Source organism: Limulus polyphemus, unplaced genomic scaffold, assembly GCF_000517525.1.
Source record: "Limulus polyphemus unplaced genomic scaffold, Limulus_polyphemus-2.1.2 Scaffold7, whole genome shotgun sequence".
NCBI classification, from domain to species: domain Eukaryota; kingdom Metazoa; phylum Arthropoda; class Merostomata; order Xiphosura; family Limulidae; genus Limulus; species Limulus polyphemus.
In genome coordinates this window covers 1526007-1544415 of record NW_013665617.1, presented here as the reverse complement: position 1 = coordinate 1544415, position 18409 = coordinate 1526007, and the positions used below count along the sequence as shown (strand labels likewise).

Genomic DNA, 18409 nt, shown 5'->3' with positions numbered 1-18409 from the left:
CAACACCCGTGGTGGGCAGAGCACAGATAGCTCATTGTGTAGCTTTGTGCTTAATTACAAACAAACAAACTTAACTATATAGATATATTTGTAGTAAAAGAGGCTAAACCTTCAATGAAAATCGCTTATTGCTTTTTACGAAGAACATTAGAGTGAGTCCAGAAACCTGTATTAAGAGAAATTTTGATACATGTTAAAACTAACCTATTTTGAAAATCATTCAGTCAAAATATAACAACTAATTATCCTATCACTAATTTGTGATAAGTAAGAAACGTAAGAATAATAGAGTAAATGATAAAACCCTAATGCTTCAACAGGAGGACCTGTCTTCACCAGGGACAAAGACCTTTTACCTGTAATGAAGACAGCTCTATCTGTCGAAAGCGCTTGAGATTTATCGTCTCTTAAGATATTTATTCATAAACACTGGAAATTACTTTTTTAAAATGTAAGATCTGGCTTGATTAAATATATCTGGAAAAGGTTTATAATTTACTACCAATCCCATCTGCCCAATTATTATTACAGAAAAAAAAATGGCTGTTTCATTTGAAGAAAGCGCACACGTTTGATCTAATTTCATCAACATCGTGCATTTAGAATCTTTGTTGGTAAACTAAAATTTGAGAACTGAAAAAAAAAAAAGCGGGTGACAAAAATAATTATAGAAATACGAGGTTTTATAAACCAAAAACATAGCAAAACTAAATTCTTTTTAAAAAAGGAAAGAGAAACAGAAAAATGTTTGGGTGAATAAGTCACTAACCCAATAGCCTTCCCGATTGGTGGCCCGAAATATAGAAAGTGCACTGTGCCCTACCGGGGAATGCTGTGGTGAACAGTCGGAGTCAGACATGGAGAGGATCACAAACTGTGAAGGACAAAGAGATTATTGAATCAATAATTGATATCAAACAGTGGCAATAGTGTTTCTTTTTTTAGTTTAATTAACACGTCATATCTATGTTCTGGTTATACAGCTTATTGTGATGTCAATTGCATTTTGTTAATAATTTTGGGGTTCTCAAATGACAAAAAACATTTAGGACGGTTTGATGATTTTGGAAGAAAGGGTAAGTCAAGTAGTAACTTACGGATCAGGTTAATGGAAATAAACATTAGGTTTGTACACGTTTACCCAAAAATGAGTTAATTATTCTACCCTTTTCCTAACTTGTAACTGATAAACCAGATAGACACTCAATCCTGCTTCAGTTTCATAACCGATTAAACCGTCATTTTCAATCACCGTTGTCTCTGTACTTTAATGTAAGAATTATGGTGGAACAGGCACTGTTTTTTTTCTCTAATTTAAAAAGTAGATTGTAACAAATGCGCGTACTCATTGTGCAAGCGCAATTAATCTACATTTTAACTTTTAAGCTTAAATATCTCAATATGTTGTTGCTGAACAACCTGCATAAATACAGTTTAGCATCAGGGTTTCAAGCATCTGGATATACAAAATGAAAAATGTAATCTAAAAAAACAGGGAAAAATAAACATTGAACTCTGATTCAAAAAAGCTTAACAAAATTGCATTTTATGGATCTAATTACTCGTTAAATTCTAACGCTTTTTGGATCCTTAAAAAACCCAGCAATTTACATGGTTTTCTTGGTCTTCACAAAATGCAATTTACTGATACATACAATACTACTCATTTAAATCATTGGAAAATATATATAATTTTAGTTATATTTCCTACAGTTTTGTAACTTCAATTCGCCCCCCAGTGGGACAGCGGTATTTCTGCGGACTTACAACGCTAGAAACCGGGTTTCGATACCCGTGGTGGGCAGAGCACAGATAGCCCATTGTGTAGCTTTGTGCTTAACAACAACAACAACAACTTCAATTTATTCTAATATACATATATTTAACAATCATGTCATATTCGATTTTGTTGTAGTGAATGAAATGGGTTAATGATAGAGAATATTTGAGCAATATTTATAGAACATGAGCATACAAGCATGTTTATTATTTAACGTTTTTGAATGTAAACACAAAGCTGTTGAAACAAGTATTCGCGATACCATTAAAAAGACGACAAATATTTCACTGATATTTAGTTATTAATACAAGGATTAGTTCTCTTTAGACCTGTACTTCTACACAGTTCAGGTTTTTTTTTTCTAGTTTGCAGTTGATCATAAATTGAGCACCTGTAAAAATATTTGTGCAGTTGAAAATTGACCTATATAAGTAAGTTCAAGTGGATAAATATTAAAAAAAAACATACTTAAGATATTTTAATAGGCCTATATATGTGAGGTGTAATAAGGCGTCATGTATTAAAAGATGAAGAAGTTAAAATATAATCGTGCAGTTGAAAACAAAATCCTTAGTAAAAGCTCTGACTGAGTTCCATGTCTATACAACCTCCCTCCTGTTATTATGAAGTTCACATTGTAAAAGTAGCTTACAAAATGAAAACACAGGGCATGTTTTTACTTCTCAGTCAAGTGCATATTCATGTAATCATGCTTAGTTTGACGAAAGTTTTGCAATATTTTTTTATGTATATACGATTTGAAATAGATTATTCATCTCTCTTTTTGGTTTTCTTATTTATGACTATTATAATAAATATCCTGTGTCAGTTCGTCTACGTGAGACTGGTTGTTTGAAAGACTAAGATAGCTCATTCTGAACTTGTCGAAGGTCGTTAAAGACATTCAATTTCTAGAACACAAACAACAATACTTTATACAACAGTTACTAATATCGACTCCACAAGAGGATGAAACACGTAACACACAGCTCAGATAATTTAGTACTCTTTATTTATGGCTTCCTTAAAACACAAATTATATTATAAATTGGCAAGAAATAAATAATTAATTTAAGAAAAAAAAATACTTCAATACTAAGAAATTTCTTAGTAAATTTCTTTGTAAAACAACAAAGTACGATCTACTTTTTCCCTCCAGTGACAAACTGTAACATCAAAATAGTAAAAGTTCATAACTTATAGAATATGGCATTTGGAGTAACAGGCTTTCACACTAACATGAACGTCAATAAACTATTGTATACAATGTATTTTCAACGGATATACGAATTTAACGTTGATGATTTATAATTTGTGCATTCATTTGTGCTTCTGTTTATGTACACCAGTGTAATGCCACGTTCTAATTTCTCAATATGAAAATATGTGCTAAATATTTTATTACTGTATGATACACTGTGTAAGCTCACAGTAAGTTACGAAGCCACAAGTCACATCATGCGGCGCTAGTTGTCAAAAATAGTAAAGGTAAAGAAAAATAATTCATGATAAGTTTAGGTTTTAGTCAGTGTGTATGATGAACGATATTAAGATATTTATATATATTATCGTGGTGAATGTAGGTTTCAGTCACTGTATGATGAACGGTATTTTGATACTTTGCATTTCACTGTCGTGGCGAGTTTAGGTTTCAGTGAGTGAATGATGAACGATATATCGATACTTATATCTCACTGTCGTGGTGAGCTTAAGTTTTAATCCGTGGGTGACAAACTATGCTTTGACACATGTATCTCACTGTTGTGGTGAGTTTAGGTTTCAGCGAGCGTATGATGAACGATGTGTCGATACTTAAATCTCGCTAAGAATCAACTTTATTCTGTCTTTAGAACCAATAATGTAACCTTTAAAAAGTAACTTTATTTTTCACTTAGAAAAATGTATAATATTGATTTATTTAGAATAACGCCGAGTTCATTTGTGTTAACATTTATTTTCGTATACTCTGACTAGTAAATTCCAGATCGAAAAGAAAGCTAACTTTTCAATATATGTAACATACATGGCAATTTATATCTTATATATCGTTAATAAAGTTTAGTTGGTGATCAGAATAAATGTTTACAATCTTAACAACGTAACATTAACAATGAACTATTTCTGTTACAGCTGTTTATATTGCGTTTTTATGTCCCCATATGAACCTAAATAATCTCTCTCTATTTTGGATTCCAAGTAACGTACCAGAGATATCCGCGATTTAATAAACTGTCAAGATTACAAATATAATTGCATTGACTCAGTATTTTTATAAGGAAATTATCTAGTAATTATGCAATGGAAAGTATAAGTAGTTGGGAAACGTTCTCATAAATTATTTAACCTATTTCTAAACGATGTTTGCTGGCTTACATAATCCATATTTTGGTACATGCTTAGACTGTATTTACGAAGTAGTTGTATACACAATACACACATGTATGTTGCACAGGTAATGTTCTCGGACCAAAAGTAAACCTTTAGTGCAACGTATATCATCAAGTTATATGGTGAAATAACTTGATGATATAAACGTTACACGAGAATTTTGCGAATCTGCTCAATGATCCTAGTAGCTCGTTAATGTGTTGTATATAGTTGTAAATTATATTCGTTTTTGCTGTTCAATTTTCAAATTGAAAAAGATTAACACAGCAACTAAATTAACAACTAAAATATAGTGTTTAATTCCTAGGTTGTACATAATGATTGTTTATCCCAATTAAGATAATTCAAACACCAGTTTTGACAAGTATCGGCTTACTTAGGCGAAATAATATAACTTATAAGAATTTAAAGCTTAAATTTTCTTTTGTCAACACAGAGAGCTTAAAAACGATTTGGATTCTAGTATGTACCTCTCCATTTGAATAAATAAGAGCACGTTGCACAAGAAATGATTGTGTCAGTTGCGAATATATAACATCTACATGTATAAACTCTCAACAACTCAAAAATTTGATTTTGTTTTCATCGACCTGTCCATTTGTACTCAAACAATATGGTATACTATACAGTACAAAGAAACTTATCGTGTACACACGTGTGTATCACTCATTTTATATCGGGCAGTGCAATGTGTGTGTATATATATATACCTTAAACGCTCGAGAAATCAAGTTGTATACTTCAGGTATAGATAAGTTGCGTGTGCTAGGAACTTCCTACCTATGAACAGCTACAGAACCCTCTGCTGCAAGACACGAAAATATGCAATTTTCTGAAACATGGCTATTATTTCTGATGTCGAGCAGAATCGATCTGACATGGCAATCTGGTGTAATTTGTGCCTTTTGTTCCGACGACAGTCCTAGCGTGTGAAAGTCTGGACTAGGTTGTCACCGGAGAAAAAACGCGATAGACTGACGGAATCGGTATGGTTGGTTATCCTCTGCTGTATTCACGGTTTAGTATGGACTTTTAGGAAGTAGTAAGATAAACGTCGGAACCAGTACGTTTGTCCACCTTATAAAATCCTATTGTTCTACTGCTTTCCAATATTCGCCATTTGCTCCATTTTTAAGTCTTATCTTCTTTTTAAAACAGTGTACTATCCCTTAGCACTCGTGCCTTTTCCAAAAGTCTCTGTATTTTAGTTGTATTTTACCGTTTGTATGACTGAAAATATTACTTATGTTTTGTTTCTTATTGGTATGCACTTATTTTCCTGCTCTATTCCTGTAGTGAATTAATTTATTGATAGCGTAAGTATACATGATAAATAACACTGATATATGCATTGATCTTCAATAGAGCACGATTAAGAATAAACTTTATCAATTAGTTTCATTATACACATAAACAATCCATTACAAAAGAGACAGGATGAGACAAAATCTTTAAATGAAAGAATGCTATAACTTGTGCAGTTGTAGGCGTCCTAGCTAAAAAAACAAATAAACAGGTCTGACCTAATGAACTTTTGGTTTGCTTTAAGCGAATTCTGATTCGATGATGACAAGTAAACTAATCATTAGTCAGATAACACATAAACATACAATGATGTTTACAACGTGGGCAAACATCACTTTTCAAAGTAGTTCTTTCACTCTTTATTGTAACGATGCGGTAAGAAAAAGGATTTGTATATATATCGGTTTTATCATTATTCCAATTTGATTTAATAAAAATCGACCAGAGGTATTTTATAATTGTGCGGTAATTCTGCAGGCAGAATTCCAAAGGCAGTTACATCCACATTTCAAATTTTCCTTTAATTTTGTGAGTGCTCACAAGCAAGTTTTATTCACCCCTCTTCTGAATACAGTGTTATAGAAACCAGATTTTGTATTCCATGTTTCAAAATAACAAAGGTAACATCCTTCTCAAAGAATAATATCATTTACTGCTTGTGTTCATCAATATATATTTCGTTTAACATATACAAAAACATATCCCAAATAATACTACATATCATTTTTACAGCTAGCGATTTTAAACGTTAGCATCAAACTCAACTTGACAGAATATGAAGCAGCTTTATTCTAATTACGCTTCTAAGTGTATATCTATATATATATAATCTGAAATGAGGAAAACACGTGTTCATATTTCGTAACTAGAAATGAGGTAAAGGAAGTTGGGTCCACATATATCGGTGACAAAATTATTTATTAAATATCATTTCTATCTGTATTTTTGGCAAAGTTACTAAAAGTATTTGCTGGCTTCCCTAATTTTGAGCTACTGACTAGAGAGAAGGCAGACAATAAGCAGCATCCTACCACTCACCATTGACTGTCACTCTTATAATACACCCACAGTAATACTTTGTGGTATCACTAGCTCTGAAATCAAGAGCCCTAAGAAAGGGCTCTCTCGCACCCTTAAATACTTTTTTCTAAAGATTTATTTGTTTGTTATCGAATATTCGTGCTATGCTACTAAAGTCTATCGGCGCTAGTTGTCCTTAACTTTGAACTTATAGACTAAAGATAAGACAGCTAATAAACAGTACTCACCACCAATTCTTGGGCTACTTTTGTCTGAACAAAACGCAGGATTTCAAACACACTTATAACACATTCGCGGCCTCAAGATGCAGAGCGTGGTTTTCTTTCTGGTGGTAACGAGACGCGAACATGAGACCCGTCCGATCCATAATGTGGCAAGCTAAGTAATGGGCCACGCTTGGCTCCATTAAATACAGATCGGTCCAATTTAATAAGATAAAACACATATAAATATAATTATTAATGAATCTTTACAGCACATAAAACGTTGAGATTAAATATGGTACTAAATATACATTTTTTACATTAAGTATCTGTTTATTAAAAGACAACGCCTCTGAGGTTCTGCTCCTTCTTGCAATCCTTAACAAGATATACAGACTCCTCGTTCAAAGTGCGACAATATACTAAATAGTTGGTCTCAAGCTATAGTATTATATAAACTAAGGTATCTTGGCATATAAAGAACCAACCTGACCACTGATCTAATTCCATTTCTTCCCAGCATGATAAGCTACTCCATCTATTCACCAAGAGCCAGATTTACTTTTATAGGATTATTATTTGTGAAAATGACTACTATTTCAAACATTTATTGACTGGTTATCACACAAGACACAATGCTAATGTCCACCAATAGATAATTTTCGATTGTCTACATTTCTTTATATAAATGTTTATCTTTCCTATTGCATGTTAATCCTAACTAAAATAAGAACTACAATATTTGTTGTTTTTATAAATAATTCAATATAGGTTCTCAACTTGCTATTGCTTTATGCTTTAGCTAATCATGTTATGTCTTTTCTTGAGTTGATTGTACCTATCTAGTACGAGATGAATGGTTCACTGGCTATAACTTATTGATAAATATTGCTGTTTCACTACAATTTGAATACGATCATATTGATTTAAAGTTGTGAGGTAATGATATTTTATAAACATATTATTCCATTTTCATAAATTTAGTTTTTCTATATGTATCCCCCCCCACACACTTATTGATGTAGATATGTGGTAAATTGTTTAAAATTAGAGTGCATTACCGCTTCATATTAACAAATATGCACACGTTCGTGTGCATCATTCTACCCACAAACATCATGGCTGATGGAATGAACACATTCATTTTACTTGCACACAATAAAGCGGTTTTTAAAATTAATAGTGTAGAGGGTCTGCTAGCGATTTTCATCTCAAAACTAATGATCACTCCTCTAAAAACTAATGAATGAAACCCAATAATAAACTGTTGACGATCTGCGGAATAATGTCGTTGGGACATCGAAAGAAAAGTTTGGCCAATTCGGCGCGTGCAACGTCTGCTGACGGGTGACCGATAATAGCTACCGCATGCTTTCGCGCGTTCCGCCGTGTGCAGTGCATCTATTGCCGACCGTGAGATGCAATATCACGGGATATTTCACACGAAATAACGCGCATATAATTGTTTTTACACGTAACGTGCCACGTGTGCCATCTGGCAATTCACGCTTTACGGTTAGGCCTCGCGTCTTAGTTTCTCACCATCCTTATCGATAAAGCTTCAATAAACATAGTTAACTATATTGCACCAAATAATTTCTAGTCTGATTACAAATGGATCTTTGATGCGCTTTTGTATAATATATATAAACAAAATCATACAACTACAACTTGGTTAAAATATAAAAATACAAAGAAACAGATGAAGTTTGTAGACCGAAATAGTGACCACATAATCCTTTCACCTTCATAACCATATGATCAATTTGTTTGTGTACTAAATTGATACAAGCATGAATTATATTCAGAACAAAACGATGTACTCAAAGCTCATATAATTGCCAAACGTATGTTATGCGTACATAGGAGAAAACTATTTGTCACGCATTTCAGTAAGAAAAGTATGATGATTTTTCATTATTTCAATTATAGAAAAAATAATATCCTTATTTCATTTTCACGGGCCCCCCAGTAGCACAGCGGCATGTCTGCGGACTTACAACGCTAGAATCCGGGTTTCGATACCCGTGGTGGGCAGAGCACAGATAGCCCATTGTGTAGCTTTGTGCTTAATTACAAATAAACATAAAAAACATTTTCACGGATATTAATTAAAAATGATATTTAGATAATACAAAAGCATTCTTTGAAGTGCAATAGTTTCTTAATGAATGTAAAGCGACATACTTTAAAATAACGGTAAATCTGGGACATACTTTAAAAATATTTATGACAAGCGATACTAACGGTAATAAAAGTGTCATAGCGTAGAAGAAGGACAAACTACAAGCTTGCAGGTTATAATTGTTTAAAAATAAGTATGATGAGTTACAATAATGGTAAAAGCGATATAAATATGGTAAACTTTCGAAAGAGGCAGGACGAGATACAATAACGGTTTCCAGGAGGCATGCTTTATAATTTAATAAGATGAGTTATAATAATGGTAGTAGCGGTATACATATGGCAAATTTTGTAAATAGGCAAGAAAATCTACAATAACGGCTTGCAGATAGCAGTGCCTTAAAAATAAATAGGGCGTATTCAAAAATGGTAGTAGCAGTATACGTATGGCAAATTATGGATATAGAACAGACAAGTACAATAACGTTTTGCTGCTGGCATGCTTGAAAAATTAGTAAGATTGGTTATAATAACGATAGTAGCATTATGCATATGGCATATTTTCAAAACAGGCAGGACAAGGTAAAATAACGGTTTACAGGTGGCAGTGTTTTAAAAATACAAATAATGGCCAAAATAAAGGAAGGAGCGGTATATTTATGGCAAATTTGGGAAATAGGGAGAGCAAGCTACTATACAGGTTTGCATGTGGTAATGCTTTAAAAATAAAAAGATTGGGTAACAATAAAGGCAGTAGCAGTATACTTATGACAGATTTTCGAAATAGGCAAAACAAGATGCAATAACGGTTTGTAAAGTGTCATGCTTTAAAAATAAGTGTGATGGGTAAAAATAATGGTAGTAACGGTATACATATGGGAAGCTTTAAAAATAAGTGTGACGGGTAAAAATAATGGTAGTAACGGTATACATAGGGGAAGCTTTAAAAATAAGTGTGATGGGTAAAAATAATGGTAGTAACGGTATACATAGGGGAAGCTTTAAAAATAAGTGTGATGGGTAAAAATAATGGTAGTAACGGTATACATATGGGAAGCTTTAAAAATAAATAGGATGGGTTACAATAATGGTAGTAACGACATACATATGACAAATTTTGGAAATAGGCAGGACAAGCGACAATAACGGTGTACAGGCTGCATGCTGTCAAATTTGGTAGGATGAGTAACATTAATCGTAGTAGTGGTATACACGTAGGAAATTTTGGAAATAGTTGGAACAAGCTACAATAAAGGTCTAAACCTTTATTGTAGCTTGTTCTACCTATTACGATAAGGTGTTATATGTTTATTGCTGCTACCATTATTGTAACTCATCCTAATAAATTTTAAAGCATTTCCACCTACAAACCTTTATTGTAGCTTGTTCTACCTATTACGATAAGGTGTTATATGTTTATTGCTGCTACCATTATTGTAACTCATCCTAATAAATTTTAAAGCATTTCCACCTACGTAGGTGGAAATGCCTTAAAAATAAGTTGGATGGATTACAATAATGAAAGTAACAGTATGCATATCACAAATTTTGGAAATATGTGGAACTAGCTATAATAACAGTTTGCAGATGGTAATGCTTTAAAAACAAAAAGAATGAGTAATATCAGTATACATATGATAAATTTTCGAAATAGGAAGAACAAGCTTACGTAACGGTTTGCTGGAAACATTCTTTTAAAATAAGTAAGATTGGTTACAATAGCTGTAGTAGCGGTATACATATGGCATTTTTTGGAAATATATAGGACAAGTTGTGATAACGCCATTCATATAACATATTTTATACACACGCAAGCTTTAGAAATAAGCTAGTCTAGTTACTATAACGGTATTCTTGTACTATGTTTTACAAAGAAGCAGGACAAGCTAAAATATCGGTATGGATGAACTGGCTTTTTTATGCTATAATGGTGTGGAAGTTATTTATGGAAACTCCATTGATATTTTTTTAAGTCTAGTACACACAAAAATAAATAACGTAATATCTGTCATATTTCACTTCATTTACTTCCCACATATGGTCATTTCGTAAGCCTAGCTAGAGAGAAGGAATGTAAGGAGTAGGTTAACCAAATGTTAATGTGCGCGTGTGTCTAACAGTACAAGAAACTACTGTTTGACAAAGAAGAAAAAAGACAAGCTGTTAGGGTTCTTGGAATGTTTCCTATTTTAAATCACTTACTCATAACACAGCTGCAAATCATACAGTTGTCTTCGGTAATTCAGGATGAGTTAGTCATGTTTGCAGGTTCATTACTTGAATAGTTGACTAAAAGTAAAAAAAAATAGTCAAAACAACCTGTAAATCATTATTCGCGATATTACCACCTCACAGAGCGCCTAAAATACTATTTCTTTTGATTATTATGAAAGCAGAGAAAACTCTCTATTTAAACATTCTGTCTTTAATAATGTATACAGTGGAGTCGAAGACATGTCTAACATATGTATGTGTGTGTGTGTGTGTTTATTTTCGAATGTTCCATAGCCTATAACAAAGCGAAGAAAGGAATGTAGCTGATAACAATCATGTCACAATCTGGATAATGCTAATTAACGGGAAACTAATGTGTCTCGCGAGAAGGACAACATGAACAAACCAGTAAGCAAGCCGGCTTGTCATACAGCTGCTCTCGATGGAAGACATGGGATGAGTACACTGAGCGAAAGCGGATCCGCGAGGCTACTTCTGCTTGATACGTCTGCCCATTTGGGATTTGTACACTTACGTCAGTAGGTGAAAATAAGTGGATTAGTGGTAAACACCTAAATGTCTTTACTGCGCCCCTGGATTACGACTACGAAAATGGCGGAGGTACAAAGTGAAGAAGCACAAATGTTTATCTCTTAGGCTGTCTAGGAATCCCTAGATACTGTATGATACGTTGTTTTCATCAATACTTACACTCCGATGAAGGAAGTAAAAAAGGAAATCCTCTTTATAAACTTATAAAAACTGTGAATGTAACCCTTTATTTTTCATTATGTATATATATATATATACCATACTTGATGGCATATTTTCTAGACATGTCCTTTATAACATTATATGTTTTCTCCCTATGATCATAGTACAATAGTATGTTATACATGATAAATTTGTCTTACTCCCTATGATCACAGCACAGTTACATACAACATTTGATGCCTTTCTCCCTATGATCACAGTACAATGAAATTTTATCCTTGATTCCTTTACCTTATTCCTTATGATCACAGAACAATATGTCATCATTGATACCTTTACATTACTCCTTAACATTACAATATGTTATCTTTGATACATTTACCTCACTCCCTATGACCACAGTACAGTGACATGTTATCCTTGATACATTTGTCTTGCCCCCTATTACCAGGGTTCAATGATATTATCCTTCATATTTTTACCTTACTTCCTACGACCACAGCACAATGATTTGATACCGTTATCTCATTCCATATATAATTAAACTGTAAATATATATTCCTTCTAATAACTTTACTTTTTCTCAGCTGTCAAGTTGGACAGGTGTATTTTCTCTGATACCTTTACTTTACCACCTATAATCATACGATATGCTATTATAATACGTTTTTACTTTAATAACGAAGACTGAAACTAGAATTACATATCTTTAGACGTTAACATATATGGATGGATAGTACTGGATTTATTTAAATATATATATTCATGACTAAAACATGGTGTACAATCCTAAGAGCCAGACTACTTATTCTGTCAGGAAATTAGTGTATAAGATCTCAGCTATGCCATGTTATGTAATCAGATCTGATGCTTAAGTTTTCTTAGAGAATAAAAAACATAAACAATAGTAATATGAGAAACTACGTAAAATTATCAACTCAGTAAAGAATAACAATAAACAAGTAATACATTTAAATTTTTGTAGTTAAGCACAAAGCTACACAATAGGCTATATGTGCTGTGCCCCTTACATGTATCAAAACACGGTTCTAGAATTATAAAACCGCAGACTTACTGCTGTGCAACTAGAGAGCATATATATATAAATTAATAATTTGCTAAAAAGTATAATCAATTTTCTCTCTTCCACCAATGTGACTTATTTCTACAGCATGAAAAAAATATGAATAAAATTTATATTCTAGTATTTTCGTATTTGATATAACATAGTTGTAGTGTAAGTGAAATCAATATATATTCTGTTAAATTAATACGAATAATAATTCAAATTAAAACTCCAACGATCAGTGAATTAGAATCCCAAACAATGACTTTCATATCATTTGTTTTTCGTTTCCATGCTTATTAGTAGAAATGAAATGTCAAAGGTATTTACAGCAATGTAAACAAACACATTAGCCACAGTGGTGCCCCCGTGTGATTAGCTTATGTTTCTTGTCATTATCTTCGTTTTTAGTTTAGATTATTATACGATTATTATATAAAAGAAATAAAAACTTTAGTAAATACCAAACTGTTCTACAGATAGAATAGTATTTCACTCAGATTTTGTGCAAACTGCTCGTGACAGGATTTCTTCAGTTATGTAAAGATATTTCAGTTCATGACGTATAGATAACCAACCTCAACAATTAGTAGTCGTTAAACATTTACTTTTTGCTACAGTAAAGATTCTGGCGTCATGCTTATTAATGTCATTTACACAAATATTTTCCAATTTTCAGTTATACCATAGTTATTGAACTCAATGGGTTATCTTCCTTTTATACTTTGTTTTAGTTTCTGAAGTTTGTAGTGCTAATATTTGTTTTTCTATTCCGTTGTTTTTTACTTTTGAGGATACAAGTTTAAGCTTGTTGCTTTCCTATCAGCTAATCGTGTTATCTCAAACGGTGTTTTATTATCTTCTTACGGTTTTTTTAAAGTAAATCTTGATATGTAAAGTATGTCAGCATATCAACTATGATAACATCTAAAGTAAAAAATACAAAAGTGTACACTTTCGAAAGGTAAACCTTTCCTCATCAGAAACAGACTGGTGTATTTATCATAACAACTATAATAGGTAAAGTTCGCCCGAACATTAAATTACAGGTTGTAATAGTTTCACGAATTTCTATTTTTTCGGTACCACTGGTTAAAAAAGGTTAATGTATATAAAAATTTTGCCCCAATTTCTGACGTTTTTTTTTCGTACAGTATAAAACAAATTAATTTTATTTTAGATAGCTAAACCCTATATAAGAAAATATCAATATTTAGCCCCTTCTAGTTAGAAATCCACTTCATGTTTCAAAAATTAGTAAATATGATTTTTCTTTTCTTTTTTCGTAATATAATTTTTATTCAAGTGAAATCATACCGTGCTTAAGTTCTGAAATATATTAACTTCAACTTCTAGCATTTATCCATCATGCCACTAGTGAGAGTTAAAGCGGACTGAGAAGGCTCGTCACAAATAATTAGGAAGATTACTGATTAAAATACTAAATTTAGCCTGCGACTAGTGAGACTTAAAGCGGACTGAGAAGGCTCGTCACAAAAAGTAGGAAGCCGTAATAGGTCCCTCTGGCCCTTACCCGAGAATAACGCGCACGTGCCAGCTAACCTTAAGATCTGTGACCCGGTGATCGTAAAGCAGCGGGGTGAGATGAGTAAGGTATTAGGATGTTTAATGTTGTGTTTAAAACCGGAAAATAGACCTTCTTATAAACTCGTACTATACTTATACAGACTATATGATCTTTTCATACGCTTTTGTGCTGATGTACTTAAATGTGCAAATATATATACGCACGCACCATGTCTTAAAAATGTCCGTGAAAACTCAATATGTTTTTATGATTTACAGCGGTACTTGCAGAAGCTGAATCGTCATTTAGGAAATGTCCTTGATGGTGTGAAGAAGCAATGGAAATATTGGGGTAATCACTTACCTTATCCTGCTGCTGCATCTGTTTTATCAAGATGCTTTTCTTCTTATCCTTACATCTCTTGTTCTGGAACCACACCCGAACCACCCTGGGAGACAAACCCGTCATCTCCACAAGCTGTTCCTTCATCAGCGCGTCAGGCCGCGGGTTGGCTGCGTAGCATGTGCGTAATGTATGAAGCTGCTTCTCGTTTAGCACGGTCCGCACTCGAGTTGACTTAATGTCCGAGTTTTGTTTGTGGACTTGCGGCCTGACGGAACCTCTATTTCGGTTAGTCTGCATCGGCTCGGCGTTAGCTGGAATACAATAACAACAAAAAACTATCATTAACTAAACTACATCAGGAGGAATAAATTGTAAAATAAATTGCAATAATTCAAATGATTTTGTGTTTGTTTTTTCATGTTATGTGGTTTTTTTTTTAGCATTTCTTTTATTATCCTGGAAGAAGATCATTGTATTGGCAATTATAATCTATGATTAACATATATAATAATTAACAATTAGAGAAATTTCATCCAAGTACGTTTAGATGATATACAAATAAAGTATGTAGTGGTTTTCAGTATTACTAGCCTATTTTCGGAAAGTAGTTAAAGAGGATTTTTAAGAAATTTACATTTGAATATATTTCTGATTTGTAAAAGCAGGAGATTATTATGCACGAAAAGAGCTGGGAAGAGCTTGATATGTCTATCTTTATCATGTATAAAGATTCTAAAGCAATCTGAATGAACTACAGCTATTGAGTGCAGTCAATATAATTGCATCACAGTGACAAGTTAATTGCTGCAACATCATACTGTGAGAAAGCCAATCTCTCTCATTTTTCTTTCCTATTACCTGGGCCTCTTTATTGTTGCTGCACATAAACCAATGGTTGAAATATAAGCCCCTCCTATGATTATCGAAAGCACACCAGTACAAACGCTGTTATTTTAATACATTGGTGGATTATATTACTAGTTCGTAACTTTCAAATTAAGAAATAAAGAACGAATTTTTATTCCTTAAATACTCAGCTAAATTTGGGCTATAATTAACTCTATCATTCCTGAGTATTCAAATACAAGGAAATAATGTAAAAAGTGGTTTGACATCCACTACAAGTTATTTTGTCCTGATCTGTATTCAGATAATTCCAACCATTAGGCAAGTAAAGACGTTTGTTTACACTAGCTAATCGTCACATTGCCGTAGAAAAATGTGTTATAGTCGATATATATAAATATATATATATATACTACTACTACTACCAAAAACACCCGTCAGTAATAGACTTAAAATCTGCTGCCTCCTTCCACTAGTTTCAACCGTAGCACACGATTGGTTTGTCCGATGCAAAGATACCCGCGCTACGCACAGCGTTCAACGTCACTTTACGTTTAATTGAAAACGTCTGCCGAACTAGTGAATTCCTCACAACAGCGTTTGACACCGGACATATTGATGACTGACGACTCTGCTTTACATATATATAACTTTTCTGTAGAAAAAGCTAAGGTAAGAGTGGTCACCACGCTACTCTATTTTCAATATAATCTATATTTTACGTAATTGTACGTATAATATTATTAAGTTTGGTTTGTTTTAAATTTCACTACTCGAGGGTTATCTGCGCTAGCCGTATCTAATTTAGCAGTGAAAGAAGGGTGCTAGTAATCACCACAAATCGCCACTCTTGGGCTACTCTTTTACCAACGAAAAGTGGGATTGACCGTCACATTATAATTCCCCATGGCTGAAAGTACGATCATATTATGGGGTAGAGGGATTCGAACCCGCGACTCTCAGATTGTGAGTCAAGTGCCCTAACCACCTGGTCTATCTTAGTATGGTTTATCGACTTCTTATTAAACTAAGAAACATAAACTGATGATTAATTTAGGGCTGAGAGACACGAAGGTTGGTGTTATCACTACAGCCTGAGGAATTCCCTTGTTTGGCCCCAAGTACTAGGTGGAGCTGGTGTATGTGTCTATGTGTATAAATGAGTGTTAAAAAAGGAAAGAGTGAGAAAGAGACAACCCAACACCACCCCTCATTCACTTTCCATCTGTTTTAATTAAGGAGAACAGAGCGCACTCTGTCAAGATCGGATTACGTCTTGTGTCGGTGGGGCCGTGGGAAGTGGTCAGGTGAGCAAATAGCAGGGACGTACGGTCGTCAGACCAAAAAGCTTCTTGTCGGCCGATATGGGAATAAGCAGGTGTCAATCACAGTGCTAGATGGATCAACAAAGAAAGGAAAAGATCTAACAATGTACCGTCATATCAGTCAATAACTTGGTTGTACCGTTAAAAATGGCCACTCCAAAACAAACAGCATCAGGGGTATTGTTTTTGGCTTTGGAAGCTGAAGAAGAGATTTATAACTCGAATAAACTGACTATGAGCTTAAAGCATTGCTTTCAATATTTTTTTTATATTTGAACAAACATGACATTCTCTATAAACAATTAAGAACCTAACTTGATTTATAAAATAATCCAATATTCAAATATATATAGTATACTTATAATTTGTTTGCTTTCAGGACAAAGCTGCAAAATGGACTGTTTGTGGGGTTTTTACCGAGGGGGTTAAACCTTGATTTTTAGCGTGATAAGGCCACAAGCTTATCGCGAGCCGTCTGGAAAATTGTATACCTATTTGTCTAAGAGCTACAATACAATAAAATAATGAAAATAATACGATTATCGGAAGAAAAGCATAGTCATTTAAATGTAAATTTTATTCCTTGTCTTAAGACAACCACAACCACGCTTCCATGTCAGACACGTTAACGGTTAAGTACCAGTTATCTGCTTTCTCCGTAAAATGCATTCCAAATCATAAACATCAGGCTTCTGATATCTTGAAGACTAAATTAGAATTGTGTGTTTTTTGTGGAACTTTTGTGTTCATTAAATACAAGTATGAGTCAAATTAATTTATCTGAATGTACGAAAAGAACTCGACAAATAAGGATCTGAAATCAACAGCTGTATAAATTAAAAAATTCCGTAATTAATACAGAAACACAAGTCTGTATATTACCTTTCATAAATCTTCCTTTTATTATCTAATCCTCTCATTTCTAACCATTCCTCTTGCAAGAGCGAAATCGTCTACTAATTAATATATATATTCTTTCATTAGAAACTTAACATTTTCTAAAGACTTATCTGTTAATTAATCAAGTGGTTACGCTTCATTTTCTCTCTCTCTCTCTCTGTGTTTTTTATGAATGACGAATAAAATTGTCTGACGATTACCAAGCTAAATCTTTTGTCGATTAACAGAAAAAATTCTTTAAAAGAACCATCTAATAAGAAAAGAGCCACGTCAAAACAGGTTTTTTTTTTTTGGCTGCTACATGGTCTTTTGAAAAAACAAAAATTCGTTGCCAATTAGCAAGTGAAATTTGTGGTTGATTAGCAGGCAGAGTGTCTAGATTTATTTGGTGGCTTAATGGTGAAGTTTGTATGTGTATACATGTATAGAATTTCTTTCTTTTTTTTTAATTTTCATGTCACTTCATCCAGACATTCATGTGGTATACTGGTGTTTGGCGACTCAAGCATAAAATCCTTCGGATTTATTCAGAAATGGAGTGGTTACATAATTTTCAACCACTATGAGTTATTTTTGTCCATGCATATGGAAATCTCTGGCAACATGCAAAACATATTCTTCTTAAACTCA

General features: G+C 33.2%; 1 protein-coding gene across 2 annotated transcripts in view; it reads right to left on the bottom strand.

Annotated features, from left to right (window-relative positions):
• The window catches only part of LOC106477104 (insulin gene enhancer protein ISL-1-like), a 59793-nt gene that overhangs the window by 15295 nt on the left and 26089 nt on the right, over positions 1–18409 (bottom strand). The window contains exons 4-5 of one of the 2 annotated variants that reach the window (XM_022381397.1): positions 14727–15019; positions 770–874 (exon numbers count right to left, since the gene is read on the bottom strand). In XM_022381397.1, the coding sequence (XP_022237105.1) occupies positions 770–874; positions 14727–15019 (398 nt within the window). The remainder of the gene's footprint in view (positions 1–769; positions 875–14726; positions 15020–18409) is intronic. The other variant, XM_022381405.1, reaches the window with a different exon arrangement.